General features: G+C 39.4%; 1 protein-coding gene across 9 annotated transcripts in view; it reads left to right on the top strand.

Moving 5' to 3' along the window:
- SATB1 (SATB homeobox 1) overlaps nt 1-18,026 on the top strand; it is a 75,770-nt gene that overhangs the window by 21,263 nt on the left and 36,481 nt on the right. For all 9 annotated transcript variants that reach the window (XM_051611243.1, XM_051611251.1, XM_051611249.1 and 6 more), the window contains 2 exons: nt 6,168-6,279; nt 8,994-9,448. In XM_051611243.1, coding sequence (XP_051467203.1) covers nt 6,168-6,279; nt 8,994-9,448 — 567 coding nt within the window. The remainder of the gene's footprint in view (nt 1-6,167; nt 6,280-8,993; nt 9,449-18,026) is intronic.

Here is an 18,026-nt window from a genome sequence, read left to right as displayed (position 1 = left end):
AGGCAGAAAAGGAGGAGGAGATAATTCAGGCTATACAAGGACAGGAGAAAGGAGGAACGAAATGCTCATGTACTGGAAGAAGACTTTGTGCTGCCATTTTAAATGGGCCTTTAGGCAGTTTCTCACTTATATGACCAGCAGTTGCCATGCAGATCCTTACTTCTCCTGACCCTGGCAACAGTATGGAGGTCAGATGATAGCCATCCAAGTGCAATGCCAAAGGCACAAACAAAACTTTTTTTTCCTCTCTGTCCATCTGTGGGTTTTTACCTTATCCTACATGTTTATAGGGAATATGATGACTATTATTGCATTGCTTGCTGTAGTTCAAGGTAATGGACCAAGGAATTTAACATAATTCTTCATATGCAATTAAACTGTCTGTTTCATGATTCCTTGTCCAAAAAACAGCTAGCAGCTGAAGATACTTGGTCTGCTTTTATTTGGAGTGGCAGATCATAATTCTCTGCCATATCAGAACACTAGGAACAATATTTTGCCCTGGTTGGGTTTTTGCAGTATGTGGGCTGGCGTAGGCTCTTTTGATTTGGGGATAATCTTGTGTTATCCAGTTGGAGTTTGAATGTTCCCTTCTCTTTCAAAACATGTGAACATAGAGCCTCCCAGGAAATAAGTGCTCCAGGAGTCCAGCTTGTATTAAAACTGATGCATGTGATTTCTGTGCAACCAAAAGCCACTGATGGTGGCTGGCATCAGAGAAACAAAGTTCCTCTGTCCCTTGTGAAAAGATCTACCCCCCACCCCATTTCTAAGTTCTGTTCTGCAACTTTATCACTATTCAAACTAGATCTAGGAACAATGGCTCTCAGCTGTGGTTTTTGTTGTTCTTGTGGGGGGGGGGGGGGGCGGGGCGGGATGTGGGGGTTTTTTGTTTGGTTGGTTTTTTTAATGGCATGTTAGGGTTGCAGTATCGGAACATACTACTCTGCTGGTGTCTAGGGATGTAAAGTGTAGGATTTATACAAGAGAAAATAGAATACAACCTTAAAAGTTTGGCTTTAAAAAATGAAGCCAGTCGTTTGAGAAATTGTTCAGTAAATGTTCATTTTATTGAGAATTATAAAAAAGGTTCTTAACGCCTCTGTGCCATTAGTATAATACATTAAAAGGTTACTGTCAAGATTAGTGTTTCAGCTCTGAAAATTGACTGTAGGGTTTATGGACAGCACTGTTCATATTCTGCTTGAGAGACAAGGTATCTTCTACTTATCACTTCACAAAACCATTATGCTGTTACAAGGCTTTAAACTGAAAAACTTGATAAATTGAAAAACATAAATAAAATCTAATTTGAAAAGCAGAAGAATAGTTCCTGTCTGTCTTTTAGCCAGATTTAGCAGATGTGGGTTTGAATGTAAAACAGTTGTGAAAATAGCCAGTGTCAAACTAGTGCAAAATTAAACTTGTGGGGTGTTCTGTTTTCAGTGTCTGTTATTGCTGAAGTACTCCATTTCAAAAGCATGCATTCCTTCCTACAGAAAAAAAAAAAACCCTCAGATTCCTTAGTTGAAATTAATTAGCATTCAGAAACCAGATAGCATGTTTTTGGGTATTCATGAGATCTCTGTTTGAAAAAATGTTTTTAACTTGTAGAAATGTGTTGCAACACACAGATGGGAAGAAAAAGAAAAAAAAAATCTCTTTAGCAAGCGCTGTGTGTAAAAGGAATATTACATTTTGCACGCTCCTGATTACCCTGTGTAAACAGTTTTTGACATCTGTCTTTATAGTTTTCGAAGAGAGGAAGACTTTGTTAAAAGAACCATTTTTATACAGCAGTCACCATTTCAGTCTTGCTTTACCTGTATTATGAAAGCAGATGGTCTGCATGTCTTTTGAATATTTATAACTATCAAAAACAATCTCTTGCTATTCACCCTTAGGCTTATGAGATGTCAGGACTGTTCTGGTTGAAAAAAAATCATCTTGGGTGTTTACAGAAAGAGGATTACATTAAGCTGAAATGACTATACATTTTCCAGTTTAATATTTGTCCATCAGCTGTTTAATCGTATTTAGATAATTGTGTAAATAAGTTGTTGCAGCCCTTGCCCCTTCCACTGAGCGGGCTTGAAGCTTTAAACACCGATGAATGAGTTGCAAAAAAGCTTGGATTATTTTTTCCTATTTAAACAACCTGGAAGGCCCAAATAAGTTTTCGTTACAATGCTCCTTTTGAGGGAAATGTTTCATTTGCAAAGGAATCCCTGATATCTAATTCAGCTGAGTTGTTTTAGGAAGCTGCTGTGTCTGTTGCTCTCTGCTAAGTCTGTTAGTATGTATTTGTTCTGTGTAAATACTGCAGCCCAACTTCCCCTTCATGAGGCATGAAAATAACCTCTTTCTGCCCATATAAAAATAATTTTAAGGTTATTTAGGGGAAGTTTTGGGACTGTGGGGGTTAAAAGCTTTTTTGACTGGAAGCTGAGCAATCACTGATAACAGATTTTGCTGTGGTTGGTTGATTTGGCAGAAAAGCATGAACAGTTTTGGTTTAGATGATTGAATTAACCTGATTAACATTGTTTTTGTTGTTTTTGTGAAAAGGACAACAGTATACTTGTAGTGATGGTCGAACAATACTTCACCTGGGTTGGAGAGCAGTGTCAGAGGCGATGACTCAGAAATGCCCCCCTTGTAGCACCCGCAGCAGCGGCTGTGGCCACAAGCCGGCACAAAAGGCTCAGGTTCTTCCCGTGGCATGTAGGACGCACCTTGCATTAGGTCCTGGCCCAAAAGCAAAGGTGTCAGGTGCTGCTGTTCTATCAGGTTTTACTTCATGGGCATGTTGAGAATTGAGGTATTTCCTCAGGGAGGTCCCCAACTTCATTGAGAAAAGATGGTGTCTGATTTTCAAATCTCTTGTGTTTAAATCTTCCTGAGAGAATGGGCTTTGGTTCAAACTACACTGGGTGAACCTCAGCTGAACTTCAGCATGAATTCTACCCCTACCTCCACACAGTTGTTGGATGCCTAATTATAATTAACTTATTTGGCTAAAAAAAGAGCACTTGGGCTGCAGCAGATGGTATCATTCCAGAATAGTGGGATTTCTGTGAAGGTGGCACCATTTCAGAAGAGATCTCCTGATTCTCAGAACAGGACTGCAAGTTATGTGGTTGGGGTGGGGGAGGGATTGATAGAGGGGGAAAGAGGGAAATTTGGGATCTTGAAGTCTTGCAACTTATACTCAAGGACAGACTTCTACGAGATATGCTAAGACTGCAGATTTGTGACCAATTTTTTGCATTCTATTTCTTTGTGACGTGTGAAAAAGAAATCAGATTATGAGTGATGAATGTGATGCATTTGAATATTTGTATGATAGATTTATATTTGTCATCTTCTACATGGAAAGCATCTGCCTCTGTGCCTTACAGATAAGGAATGCCTCTGTACAGTAGTACATATGAATATGATGTGCTTCAAATACAATAATTTTTGTGTTGATTATTGGTAAGTGTAAGCCAAGACACAGGGAGCTCTTCATATGTAATGACCTGAGAAATAAAACTTCAGTATGTCTCCAGTCTAGATCATTGATCTCTGAAGACCATTAACTCATAGGGCTAATCTTCAGTTTTAGGCCCTAAGCATAGTGAGCATTCCTATATGTAGATTGCCACAACAACGTACAGGAATTCTACAGCTATAGGAATTTCTGTAGCAAAGTGGATCTCTCTGCACTGACGTGACTGCAGGTTTGATGACAACATAATAAATAAACCATAGAAACAATGAAATTCAATGTTGTCAAGTTATTTTCTGAGTTAACAAGGTAGTAATATTTTATCTGACTTGTAAAATTTTGCCTTCAGTGAATTAGTAAATAAATCATTGATTCCTCCTGATGAGGATCCTTAGCCTAGGTAATATCACTTGAATGTTTGCATGAAGTGTTCTCGAAGAAAAAGCAGGATAATTTTCATTTTAAAACGTGTTAATAATGTCTGTGGGGTTTTTTTTATCTACTTTGTAGAGCTGTAGTAAAATCCCAATACTAGCCATCAGAGCCTGAAATTCACGTTGTGTCGAAGAAGCTAAAATTTCTAGCAGTGTTATTTAAACAGGCCAGTCCCCTTTCTGCTTGTAAAATAAAGTGACTGCATTAAATTCATTCCTGAAGAAGCAGGGGATGTCACAAGATGCCATGCCATTGGCATATGTTCTTTGTAAAATGACATGGAAGGGAGGACTAGGAAATCCTAGACAAACATCTGCATCAGTATTAGGTAATTTACTAAAATTTTTCTTAATATTCATGTTCGCACTTTAAGTAAAGTTATTTGGGCAGGAGAAGACTCGAAAGGGGCAAAGTAAAATGAGAGAAAACGACCTTGAAGTCTAAACGACATCTGCAAAATATGCATAAGCTAATATGGTGTGGTGGCCTGTTACACGTGCAGGTCCCCATTTTGCACATGCAGATGGGTAGGTTTTGCACATACAGCAGCTGTGCTCAAATCATTTACCAGTTCAGATCCAAGGGACTTTTAAAACCATGCCTTATGCATCATGTGTCCATGTTTAAAATGGTTTAATCTGTAAAAGACTTTAAACGTAATTCTGTAAGTATTAGACATTGATGATACTGCTATTATATTGGAAATTGAAATTGGGTTCACCTGAGCTTGGTTCAGGTCATTCAAGAGTTGCAGAAGTCTATTAAGATTTCATTCTTCTTTTGTACCACTGACAAAAGGCTTCTCGCTAACTTCAGAAGTGCCAGATTTATATCAAGGGATGGTAAGAATTTTGGTGATTCAGAGAAACATTAAAATAGCTGCCTGGTGAGTAGAGGGTGTCCAGATTTGGCATAAATAATGTTACCTCACTCTAGCAGTTCTGCGCCTCCACAAATAGCTTCTTACTGAATAACACGTTAGAAAATGGTTATCGTGAACTCCACTCCAATAATCAAGGCACTTTTACTCAGAAACCAAACTAACCTTATAAAAGAAGACTTACAGTGATATTTATTGCGTTTTTACTCCAAACTTTCTTCCAGTGGTTATTGCAGTTCGTGTAGCAAAGGGTTGATACTGTACATTGATTTTACAACAGCCCAATTATAGCTAAATGTTACATGCTGAATAATGAAACATAAACAGCACTTTGTCTTCTTGACTGTCACTGTTTTCCCAATACACTGGACAATTCCTATAGTTAAGCTAAAAGTAACTACTTTCCACATAGAAATCTGAAGGGTGGCAAGGTTCGCTCTACTGAAATGATGTTTACTAATTTTGTTGTTCATACATCATATGCTGAGTATAATTTTCAAGGTGGAGCATTATCTCATTTTGCAAGGCTTAGTTTTAATTGATTTTGTAAAAGAATGTACTGGAACTGAAAGTTTTATGCATTGTGAATTCCACTATTTTGAAATTGGTCAAAACTGAGCAGAAGGTAAATTTCTCACTGCAGCTATCTGATATCTTGAGAACCTTTGAAAAAAAATTTCTCTATCATCCCATGGTCTATTTTACAGCTAATATTGTTACAGAATTTGACATGACAATAAGAGCTTTTCATAAACCTCTTTCTGCAAATCACTTAAAATACCCTGTTTAGGAAAAAGCAAGTCTGGATTAATTTTGGATTCTTACATACATACTTTATTCTACTACAAACCTCCTCACTTTATCCTACTAGTAAATCACTCAGATAAACTTTCATCCTCTGATTTTCTGGGGTCTGCCCTGTGATAAGTGGCACAAAGGGAATGAGCATGGGTAACCTGGGGCTCTGCTTGCATTTTTGGATTCAGTGTAGGATTTGTATGCCTGTAAACTTGTGTGGGTATGTGAAGGGTCAATTTAAAAGCAGAAAGAGTATGAACAAAAAGCACTCTCAAGATTAGCCTCTTTCGTCCAGAGCCCATCCCATTGCCTGATGTTTCTGGGTCGATAACTTCGTTCTTTCCTTAGTACATCTGCTTTTTTTGCTCCCATTTACAGTATACCTCAGTTTGGTCTTATGCTCAATTAATGAGTTTTTTAAAAGGCTTTGAACAGTAGAATTTAAAATGCAATATGTTTCTCAAACTCTAAAAATACAATGGTTTCAACAATTGAAACAAATTGTGCTTTGACTTGGACTGTGCTGTATTACAGATTTTTTTTTCTTCTCCCCTTTTCACACAGAGTATGATTTCTTCCATTGTGAACAGCACTTACTATGCAAATGTCTCAGCAGCAAAATGTCAGGAATTTGGAAGGTGGTATAAACATTTCAAGAAGGCAAAAGATATGATGGGTAAGCAAAAAAAAAAGTTTTAAAAAAATTGCCTTGATGGTGGATACATACTGTTATGTGTCACGTTGAGGTCTGTCACAGTCATATAAGAAGCCAGGTCCCTTCATGATAAGTTTAGGATGCTTTTGATGAGTAGAAGTAGAGAGTACATATATAGTGAAAGAATTCATTTAAATAAATATTTGCTATTGAAACAGCCAAGCTGACTTGGGTTGCCAGAGATGTAAAGCTGTCATTCTGTAAATCTAGAGATCTTCTTACTGCCCAAACCAATTGTTTAAAAAACCTGTTTCTGGAACTGTGATGGACAGATTTTTTTAATGTTTGTATTTTTTTTCTTGCTCTGGCTAATGTATATTTAAAGAAACAGACTTCTATTACTATCACTGCCTTCCAACAAGAAAGCTGTGATTTTATAAATTCATATCTTCCTCTAATTTTGGGACCCTGATTTAATTTTAACAAATAGTTGTGACAATTATTTGCTTGCTGTAGTAGCCCAAGTAAATTACTGCAGGAAAAAATCCATCAGTTGAACATATTAATTCTGTAATACCCTTTATCTCTCTGTATTGTCCCTTTCAAAAACTGTTTCTTAAACCTGTGAATGTAACCTTGAGCACTGTATGTCAGGCAATTTCTATGTAGTTTTCAAGAGAATGAAGAACTGGGACCTCAGTTGGGATGAATTTTGAGCTTGACTTAGATTTCAGTATTTGAAGCAAAATTATTCATCTACCAAAACGGGTTCCTTGCCTTTTATAGCTTAGGGCTGTAATGAAGACAATGCATCACTTTTGTGATAATTGCTTGAATTACTATTCCAAGTGAATGGCTCACTTGGGTTAATCTCTACTTTCTGCTAGTGAAAAAGGCAGCTTCTTTATCTACTTCATACCTTCTGTGCAGCACTGAACCCTTCTTCCGAGACCACCAAAGTTGGTGGTAAGACTTCACTTGGTTTTAGGTGGTCCATATGCAAGCCAGCAGAACACCTGCATGGGCTGTGACCTCTCTGCAGTGTCCTCTCCCACCTCCGTTGCTGCAGCACTCCCACAAGGGGCAACCCCTGTAAAATATGCCTCACACAATGTCTTACAAGACAGGTTCACCATCCTTTTATTTCAGGGACAATGACATCAGTGCACAGGAAATGTGTGCTTGTGTGTATTCCTGTGTGACCTAATGCTGGGGGCAGAGGCTGTGCTGCCCCCAAAGCCACATGGACAAGGAGCAGAGGGTGCTCTGATGGGGGACTGATTCAGGCTGTGGACACCAGACCTCTCTGCAGAACAAGGCGCTTAGGGTTTTTTGGGTTTGGGATTTTTTTGTTGGTTTTGGGTAGAGGGTTGTGCTTTTTGCTTGTTTGTTTGTTGTTTGTTTGGTTTGTTTTTTTGTTTAATTTCTGCCCATGATAGGACAGAGGGGGAAGGCAAGACTGCGGGTGGAAATCTAGGTGCCAGTTTCTTCTTCCAGCTCTCACCCCTGTGGAGGAAAGGGTGGTCTTCCACTGAAGGACTCTTAGTGAAGTTCATAATTACTATGAAAAGCTCAGACACTGCCTTTTTTTAAAGAAATATGCTTTACTAGTATAAGAAACAGTTGCTACAGCAGTTTCATGAAGATACTGGACTTTTCGTTTTTAAATAAAGCATATTTTTCTTAAAGCTATCTCCAGACCTGCATTGCTAAAACTCTAGAACTGAGAGTGTTTAAAATGAAAAAGCGACATACATTGATGAAAAGAAGGCTCCTTTACAGCAGCCTAGAGTTATGTTATATTGTCTTATCATGCACAAGTGGGGAGCTGGAGCAACTCTTGTAGTTTAAAAAACTGTGTTGTTAATTAAAAAGGAGGGTGTGTCAAGGCAGATGAGTTAATATAAGAAAAAAAATCAACCATGTTGCAAGTCACTGAAAAAAAACATGCATACATGGTTGCAAGATAAAGCAGCCCATCTGTGTAATTTACATAAATTAAACTAGTTCCTAGCAGTCCCATACAATTGATGCAGCATCTAGAAATTAGCAGAGCATGGGGAGGTCCGTACCCCACCCTGCTTGTTACAGATTTCCAGTGGCTGGGAATTGCAGATGTTTTGGCGGGGACACCATGGGAGGAACAAAACCAGTTATTTGGGGCTGCTCTCTCTGGTCAGGGTGTGCTTTCCTGTACCTTCTCCATACCCTTTGTGCAGATGCACTTACCATTGCACCCGCATCTTCTGCAGCACAGAGTGGTTTCCTGTCTCTTGTCTTCAGCTCCACTCTAGTTGCCTGCTGCCTTACCTGAAGTCCCTCTCATCCATTGCTCTGAGGATGCACTCTGCAGCCACACACCAGGTTGCACCTTTGCAGAACTCTCAGGAAGTTTCTCCTTTGCAATATGTGGTTTTGCCTGTGATACTCTGCTGGTTCCTCCAAGGGCCTGGTGATGATGGTGGGGCAGTTTGTTGGATGTTTGTGTTTGTTGGTTTGTTTGGGTTTTTTTTTAATATATTCACTACACCATTATTTGTAGGTAAATTTTGAAGGCAAATAGTCGCAGCAATGATGTTATGGGCCTGCTGGTCTAGGCTGGATAATATAGTAAGCGTGAACCTGAATGCGCCATTTTATATTTTCTTATTTTTATTAGCACATCTTACGAGGAGCACAAAGTTTGTGATTTTCCATCTTACGTTGGCTTTTTCAATGTTTCTTTTCCACCGTAGTTGAGATGGATAGCCTTTCTGAACTATCCCAGCAAGGTGCCAACCATGTCAACTTCGGTCAGCAGCCAGTCCCAGGGAACACAGCCGAACAGCCTCCATCCCCTGTTCAGCTTTCTCATGGTAGTCAACCATCAGTTCGGACCCCGCTTCCAAACCTGCACCCTGGACTTGTATCTACTCCCATTAGCCCTCAGCTGGTAAATCAGCAGCTGGTAATGGCCCAGTTGCTGAACCAGCAGTATGCAGTGAACAGACTTCTAGCCCAGCAGTCCTTAAACCAACAGTACTTGAACCACCCTCCTCCTGTCAGTAGATCCATGAACAAGCCGTTGGAGCAGCAAGTCTCAACAAACACAGAGGTGTCTTCCGAAATCTACCAGTGGGTCCGTGACGAACTGAAACGAGCAGGAATCTCACAGGCAGTATTTGCACGTGTGGCTTTTAACCGAACTCAGGTCAGTCATATTTTACTTTTTTTTTTTTTTTTTTTTTTTAATTTAACAGTCCTTTCTTTCTCTCTGTTTAGTAATAACCACCTTTTAAGTCTCTCTCCTCATTTCTGCCTTGTCACCTAGCTCCTGTGAGGGAACCACGCTTCCTTGCAGGACCAGTGTCCATGTTGATACAATACAGAAATCTTCCCACTGTTCTTACAGTCGCCTTGATTCCTCTCCAGTTGTGATGGTTTATGAATATCTTAAGCTTAATTCCCTGGAAAGGACGTGAACAGTTCTATGCAGAACCAGTCACAAAGTCACTCAACAGACTGTCTTTTGTGCTGCAAAGGTATACCCGTACTGACCACATGCATGCACTGAACAACCTATCTTCTTTCTCAGGTGTACCTGAGGTGGTCTTTTATTCCTCTTTGCATTTATTTCTATTATTTTCTAGTGAAAGTTTTAATAACATCTTTTCAGGCTTCTGAAAAGATTAAAAAATAAAAGCTTTATTTTTAGATCATCTACTCTTGTCATGTATTTTTGTAGTTTGTTGCAAAAACAGTAGTTGCTGAGATTGCCAATGTCCACGTCAGAACATATACTTCAGCTTTTCAATGCAGAAAAACTTAGCCCTAGCAAAGCTGATAAGTAACACTAAAATGTGTTATTTTTTACACCTGTTTTAGAAGCTAACCCTGTTATAATTTATTCTGCTCTATGAATTTAACTTAATGCCATGTTTCATGGAATTTAATCAAGCAGAAATTATGGAAGAAATGCCAGTATATCCAGTGCAAATAATATCTCAAAATTTTAGAAGTCTCTTTTAACAGACAATAAAACAGGAGTATTTTAAAAAGGAAATTAAAATTTAAATTATATAGGTAAATTTGCTTTGGATTTCACATTTTTAAACTTAAGGAACAAGTATTTGTCCATTGTAGAATATAGTAAAAAAAAAATCTTAATTTGGGCTTCTCTTGAAATGCTGATGTTTCTCCCTGCATAGCTTAGAGAATAAAAATTCTGTTTCAAATGCACTGATACCAGGTTTGAATCACCATGTAATTTGTCATTGTTCTGAATTATTATCACCTTAAAATTTTTTACATCCTCTTTTAGCTAAAAGAAAGTATAGTCATGGTGTGAATTCTCTGTAGAGCTCTGTGTGTGTGTCTTTCCTCCTTAAGAGCAGAGGTTTTCAAGTTCTGGGTCCTTCATACCAAATTTCATGGGATATATAAACTCATGCAAAGATTACGTAGGTAAGTTAGGTTCAGGCAGTGTTATGTGTGCAAATAAGTCACCCAGTTTCGTTTAATACAATGTTTAACACTTTAACTATTGATATACTATGTAGTATTTAAATAATAATAGTAACTTGCCGTGGTTTGCAGCTGCCATCTTACCTGAGCAAAAAGCAAAGCAAATAATTCAGAAAATAAATAATTTATCAGATATTTATTTATTTCTCAGACTTGCCCAAAAGCAGTTTGTTTCTGCTTAGCTTCCTCCCCCCTCCAAAGTAATTTGATCGTTTTTTGTCAGCTAGTTTTGCATACAGATTTTATTCTCTCGTTTGTGCATGAACAGTGTTGTTTGCCTAAAGGACAGTTGGTCTGACTGGACATTGAATTTATGTTATACAGTATAAGAAGGTGCTCTTGAAAGGTAATTAATGCAACTGTAGAACCAGATTTGTAGTGCCAATACCGATTCCTGATTACTATATATATTTTTTTACTACAAATGGTATTTCAAATTTTATTAAAGTTCTTTTCTTCCATAGATGTTGTGGTTAACCAGCTTGGTAAAATGTGTTCAAAGTGACCCAAAGCTGGGAAGAAACCCCAAAATGAACGCTGAAAAAAAATCCCATGAAGAGATATGAAATATATATGTAATGTCTTTTGGCAGTTTTCAACAAAATTTACATGAAAGAATACAGAGTAGTATCCTTCTATCCTACAAATGTGGTAGCTAGTCAAATTATTCACACCTAACTATATAAGATTTTGCAGTATTTGTTATGCATTGTGGCAACCACAGAGAAAAGAATGGAAAAATACTAGAAGCCTAGGCAATATTAGCTTTTTGTTGCCACTAAATATCTCAGCATATTTTTAATATGAAGGAAAGCCCCCATTGAATCCAGAGGAGTTTGGAGAAGGCATGTTTCATCTTTGCAAAGCTGAAAACTTTTAATTGTACTCACAGAAACAGTTGATATCCAGTACAGGTAGAGATATGTGTGGTCCTTATAAGAAAGCATTTACATTTGTTTTGCTTGCTGTAGTTCGGAATTTATCTCAGGTTACTCAAGGATACATAACATTTAACTAAATTAAGAGCACTTTAATAGCTAGTGTTATTTAGATGTTATTTTCTAATACTGTTGTTGTATCTTTTGTCTTTTTTTTTTTTTTCCTGGCTAGAGCAAGAGAAAATGCTTGTTTATATTAATCTACTGTTTTCTGAGATAAAAAGCTAACTCAGGCTTACCACTGACATTTTTGAGACTGTCATAAGCATATTTGAGCTGTGTCCAGGGATCATATCATGCTATCAGTTTCTGAAGGCAGATCTCACTGAAACCGGTTAGGAGTTCTGTGCAAAAAACCCCTGATGTTGAGATATGGTCTCAGATGAGGAGAGAGATTTGCTTTCAGCGTAAAAGTTAAGGAAGGAAGTGAACTATAAGAGCAATTTAGCTTGACGTTTTTGCAATAGAAGTGGACTTTGGTTGAATTGGCTGAAAGTGTTGGCACCTCTTGGTTTACAGACTTGTGCTCTGCAGTATGAATACAGAATTTGGTGGGGGATTTTGCTTGGGAAGAGGGGTTTCTACCAGCTTATTGTGGCAATTCAACACTTGACCCTAATTTCAGAGAATTTTTGGAAGAATATTGATTAGAAATATTTCTGCTTCCTCCCAGCCCAAAGCAAAGAATTTAGTAAAATTACTTCTGAAAACTAGAGTGTTTTGTTTTTGTTTTGTTTTTTAAATTATTATCTGTTTGTAAGGCAGTAAGAAACCTCTCAGACACACTTCAGAAAATTAAAAGGGTCTGTGGTGTCTTCTTGGATAACTTCCCCCCTACTCTTAACTTCAAAATGGTAGTTTCAAAAATGTGTAGTTCTCAGGAATGCACCTTGCAAAGTTTAATCAAAGAGGAGTGTGGGGTAGCTATAACTTGAATGAAAATTAGCATCTATACAGGTACGATAGAACAGTTGTTGTAGGGAGAAGAAGTTATTTTGGAGGGTGGAACACCTCTTCCCATGAGAAATTTCACAGTGAGCCTTCTAGGAAGGCTTCAGAGTGCAGTGGGGTCTGAAGTCCTATTTGTCCTTCAGCAGTTGTGATTCCAGCACGCTGGTTGCAAGTGAGCAGCTTGAATCCTGTTAGCACCCCTTTGTAGGGCAACGTGGAAAACTTTGTTGAGTCAGGACTTGTGCAAGCAGGTCTGAGTTTCACCTCATGCATGGCTACCAAATGTGGTTTGGGGTAATTTTGTTAAATTGAGCAGCTTATGTTTCAGTTGCCATCTGACCAAATTAATAAACATTACATTTTTTCAGTGTACTGTGCAGACGCTGCTGCTCTCTTGAAAGAGCCATTTCAGTATTTTTCTGTGCTTTGCTGGCCAGAAAATGGTGTTTGTGATGAGCTTGATTGCCCAGGTAGCACTGGGTAGCTGTGGGGTGATGGTGCTGATGCATCAGGGCACCACTCCCAGATCATGATGTCCCCCACCAGCCTCTGCTACAGCCTCACATCACAGAGTCACAGTCACAGAGTGGTCAGGGTTAGAAGTGATCTCTGAAGACTGTCTAGTCCAACCACCTGCTAGAGCAGGATCACCTACAGTTGGGACAGCAGCCTGTTCCAGTGCCCTGTTACCCTCACAGTAAAGAAGTTTTTCCTTATATTTAGGTTGAACCTCCTGCGCTCCAGCTTCTGCCCATTGCCTCTTGTCCTGTCATTGGACACAAGAGTCCAAAAGAGACTGGACCCATCCTCCTTACATTCATCCTTTAAATATTTATAAGCATTTATGAGATTTCCCCTCAGTGTCCTCTTCTCCAGGCTAAACAGACCCACCTCTCACAGCCCTTTCTCATAGGGCAGACACTCCATTCCTCTAATCATCTTTGTGGCCCCGTGTTGGACTCTTTCCAGTAGTTCCTTAACCTTCATGAACGAGGGAGCCCAGAACTGCAGACAGTATTCCAGATGTGGCCTCACCAGAGCAGAATAGAGAGGGTGGATAACCTCCTTCAACCTGCTGAACACACACATCAGCAGAGAGGCTCAGCCTGCCCCTGCAAATTTGCAGTTAAACCCACAAGTTCTCTACGCTGTTTTGTTGTTCTTGAGAGAGCTGGAGTGGAGCATCGGGATTTGTTTGGCTGAATCACCTTCAGTGCCCTAAACAAATAAATAAACTCCTCTGCCATTTCTGTCTGGTGTTTGTAAATGTAAACATGAGTCAGGAAACGGAAAGCTCGGGTTCCCACAAGCAAGTCTGACATTTGACTTGAAGGCGTAGCTTAACCTGGTGCAGGGCTGGGCGACATGTACATCCTGCGCGAGCAAGGGATTGTGTTAGTCATGGTTGTGGTTGGAACAGTGACCTGGAGCTGCCTGTCTCTGTTTGTGTACACTTTCAACCATAACATTTGTTGCATGAACTTGGGTGCTGCTGTACGGAGGTGACCTCTTGGCTCCATCTCCACAAAAGGAGGGGGAGTGCTTTTCACTGCTTTTGCCATGTCTGACTATTGTAATTTTATTTCTTCCCACCAGTGATAGTTTTTCATCTCAAGGTTTTTGAGTATTTCTGGGTGTTTCTGCCAGATACCTCTTCTCTCCCCCTCCTTTCTACTTCACCCCTATGCTTGTTTAAAGTATTAGCTGCCAGGATACATTGCCTTTCGTTCATATGTAATGCCTTTCCTCATATTTGAAAACTTCTGTGTATTTAGGCCTGTGCTCATGCTAATTCTGGGCAATTGCTCTTTCAAGGGAGAACACTTGGATGTGCTAAACAGCTCTGTGTAATTTTAAAACAAAACCTAAGTTTACACAAACCATCTTCTCAGTCACTTCTTTTTTTTTCTTCCACTTTGTCTTTGGCACACTTTATTTTCCAGTAAAATGAAAAATGAAGATGGATTATTCAAAATTGATAACAGTAATGGACCATCATGTAATGTTTTATTGAATTTGAGTTCTGTAAATTATGTGGTAGAGAGAAATTTGCCTGCTTAAGTATAACAGAAATTGCCACTGTATTCATATAATTCTTCGTAGTGTAATTTAAGAAAAAGCACACTATCCATATCACTATTGAATAAAAGGTAAAAAGGTGCTATTACACTATCATGACAGCTCTCCTCTTGCTACTAAGCGACACAGATAAATGTGTCTGCTTATAACTTGGCAGGGATCCAGGCTTGTGGGTGGAGCTTGCAAATAATCTTCCACCCGGACATGGGATGGGAGGACCCTGCAATGGACAGAGGGTAGCATTCAGGGGTGTTCTGCATGTTTTGTGGAGGTTTGGGCAAATTGCATTTTGCTTCTGGCAGCTTTGAATTTCTATCAGGCTGATAAAATCTTTTTGAATCTGTGATTACGTTCAAAGAGGAGATGAACTGGGGGCCAGACAGACAGTTTTTTTATTCATATTGGCAGACACTTTCATTTATCTCCAGTTTTAAAGAATTCATAATTAGCTTTTGAAAGCCTTGATAATATTTAGTGAACATTTTTGTGCAATTAATAATGAATTATACTTGTGATGATGTGTAAACTTTCTTTTCTTCAATGAGGACCTGGTAACATTTTAAGAAAATACATTTCCAGTGTGAAAAGAATAGAAAAGACGAACAGAGAGGAGGACTCTGAGCCTGACATTGTTTACAATCTCTGTGGAGAACAGCACTTAGCTTTTATGCAACCTGAGGTACAATACCAGGACATCACACCAAGACTTGTATCTTAGCAAACCGGTTCAAACCTGGTGAAACAAGCAGTAAATCTCTGCTTGTCAGCATGGGGCAGGATGCAAGGGTTGATGTTTTCTTTCTAGGATTTTCCCATTTTACACCTTGTCTAACAATCTTTAGCTGAAGTTTTCTGCTCAGAAAAATGTAAGCAGTAGCAATGAAGCAGGTAAACTGTATTGTAAGACTCTGCCTGCACCTGGTACTACACCTTATTTTTCATGTTATTTCCTCACATATTCTGACCTTTAGGTTCAAAGCTTCTAGAAGCAAACACCACCTCCTGGCCTTCTCCCCAGCCTCTCATCCCCCTTCCTTTTTCTGCATCTGTGTCCTCTCCTCCCAGCTCATGCAGAGTTGTGGCAGTGACGGGGGAAGGAAAGGGGAATAAATACTTAATGGCATTTCTAGTCACCAAGAGGTGTCCTGCAGCAATGGTTATACTGACAATGCAGGAAAAATACAAAACCCAATTTTCTTTGTTTACTTACTTCACTGAGGGGGGAGAACTTATAGAAGAAAAACAGCCTTGTCTGCTTTTTTTAGCTGCCCACTATGTGGCAAAGGCTTATATGAGCAAATATTTTCTATTATGGGCTAAAGTATTTTTCAGGGACATTGCCAGTGGCTGACAGTAGGCTGGCTGTTAGTAAGGAGTTCTCCTCTACTGCCGATGATCACTCCACTTGAGTTTAGCTTTTTCTTTTTAATCCTGATCTGGTTGTTTTCAGCACAGTAGCAGCCAGAAATCACATGTATTCACACCTCCATCTTCCATCCTTTGGTCTGCAGACAGCTTTGCCTTGTCTCCAGTGGCACCAAATCATTTTTGGACTCTCTTGGAGGATGGGTCGTGTAACCCTACCGTTGACAAAAAACCGTAACTGTGGGTTTGAGTACTTAGAAGTAGAAAAAAATGGTAGACAAGAACTTAATTTCCATATTTGCTAATATGTTTACTTATTATTAGATGATTCATTAAGAAAATTTTTAAAACCTATACTCCACCCAAATGTGACTTTTCTTTGTAACTCGTGTATTTACTTTTTAGGTGTTTTCTGTCTAGATACTAGAAAAGAGGAGGGATGAAGAATAGTGGTAAGAAAGTAGCCCCAGAATTATTATTTTTTTAAATCCTCCTCCAGAATATTTTTCATGCTTAGTGCTGAAAACACTGTTCATGTTTTCCATGTTTTCCATCCCATTTCCCTCTTACGTGTGCAGGCACAGGCAGGGCCGTGAGGACCACGCTGGAGCCGGGGTAGTGGTTAGCAGCTCTGTTTTCATTGCCCCGAAGAGATGGAGGACAGTGGGGCAAATGCAGAGCTTGGAGCTGCACTGGGTGGGCTCTAACCAGCTGCCCGAGAGTGGTGGCTTTGCAGCAATGCCTTTTTGAAGGGCTTTAGCCTGATAGGATAGGACCTTTGAGAGAGGGTACAAATTCCATAGGTGCTGTGACCGTCAGACTTCCCTACAGAGCGGGCTGATTCTTGGACTCTAGCTGTCTGTAGGAATGATTATCTTCAGTCAGGATTGCCTGTCTTAATTTGTGTTAGCTCTTTTGTTGCCTGCCTCCCTTCCCTCCATTCACCTCTCCATTATCCCAAATAACTTAGAACAGTTCTTTAGGAAAAGAAACACTGAGTTGTGTTATTTCTTTCAAATCACATCTGTGTTCACATGTTACAGTAGCAATAAAAGCCTCTCGTACCGACCCTGTCCTTGTCCCAGTGTGGCAACAGCATTTTTTCGAAAAAGAAGTTAATGTTCGCTTTTGCAAAAGTTAGTTTTCTTATCACCTCTTTGTTACTTCAAGACAATAGAGCATTTTGTATGCCTGACATATTTAAAAGAGAATTTGGCAGGGGGGAGATTTCAAGAACCTGTTGATGTTAAAGTTGCAGTTGTACTCAACAGCTTCATAAATATTTCATCTTTTAGAGGAACTAGGTGTCCCAGACTGCCAGTCCTGCTCAACTGCTGAGAACCAAGATTAAGTGATTACATAGGAAACCCAGTGAGGTCTGTACAAGCAGCTGGTGGCATGCCATCATCTGCAGCCTGGCCATCTCCAGCTTGCTGCTAGGGATGCCCTGTTTGCTGTTTGCCTCTCATTCCCCAGCGCTCACTTTTGTCTGTTGATGCTGGACTCTGAAGATAGTCAAAGAACAACAATGGTACATGTACTTAGGGAGTGGGACCTACACAGCAGGTGCTCAAATAGCCCAAGCCACGGACTGGGTGAGGATTAGGGTTGACCTGGATAGGAGAGGGGGACGGTGGGTGAAGGAGGGGGGAGCACACAACAGTGAATTTCTTCACTTGTTGAACTCCAATATACAACTCTCAAAACGATGTATTATCTTACAAAAAATACAGACCTGAGTCAGTTAAACGGTACTTGAAAACCTAACGAGTTTATAATCTCAGATTAGTTGTGAAATATCACTTCCTTTCAAAAAGCTGTTTAAGTTGCTAGAAATGTGGAAGGCCATTTTTTTTTTAGGTTATCTAAGCTTTTTGTCTGGGAAGCCTGAGAACACCCTCTTGACTATCTGTGTTTCACTTAGGCTTAACG

This window comes from Apus apus, chromosome 2 (genome assembly GCF_020740795.1).
Source record: "Apus apus isolate bApuApu2 chromosome 2, bApuApu2.pri.cur, whole genome shotgun sequence".
NCBI classification, from domain to species: domain Eukaryota; kingdom Metazoa; phylum Chordata; class Aves; order Apodiformes; family Apodidae; genus Apus; species Apus apus.
This window is presented reverse-complemented; position numbering and strand designations above follow the sequence as displayed.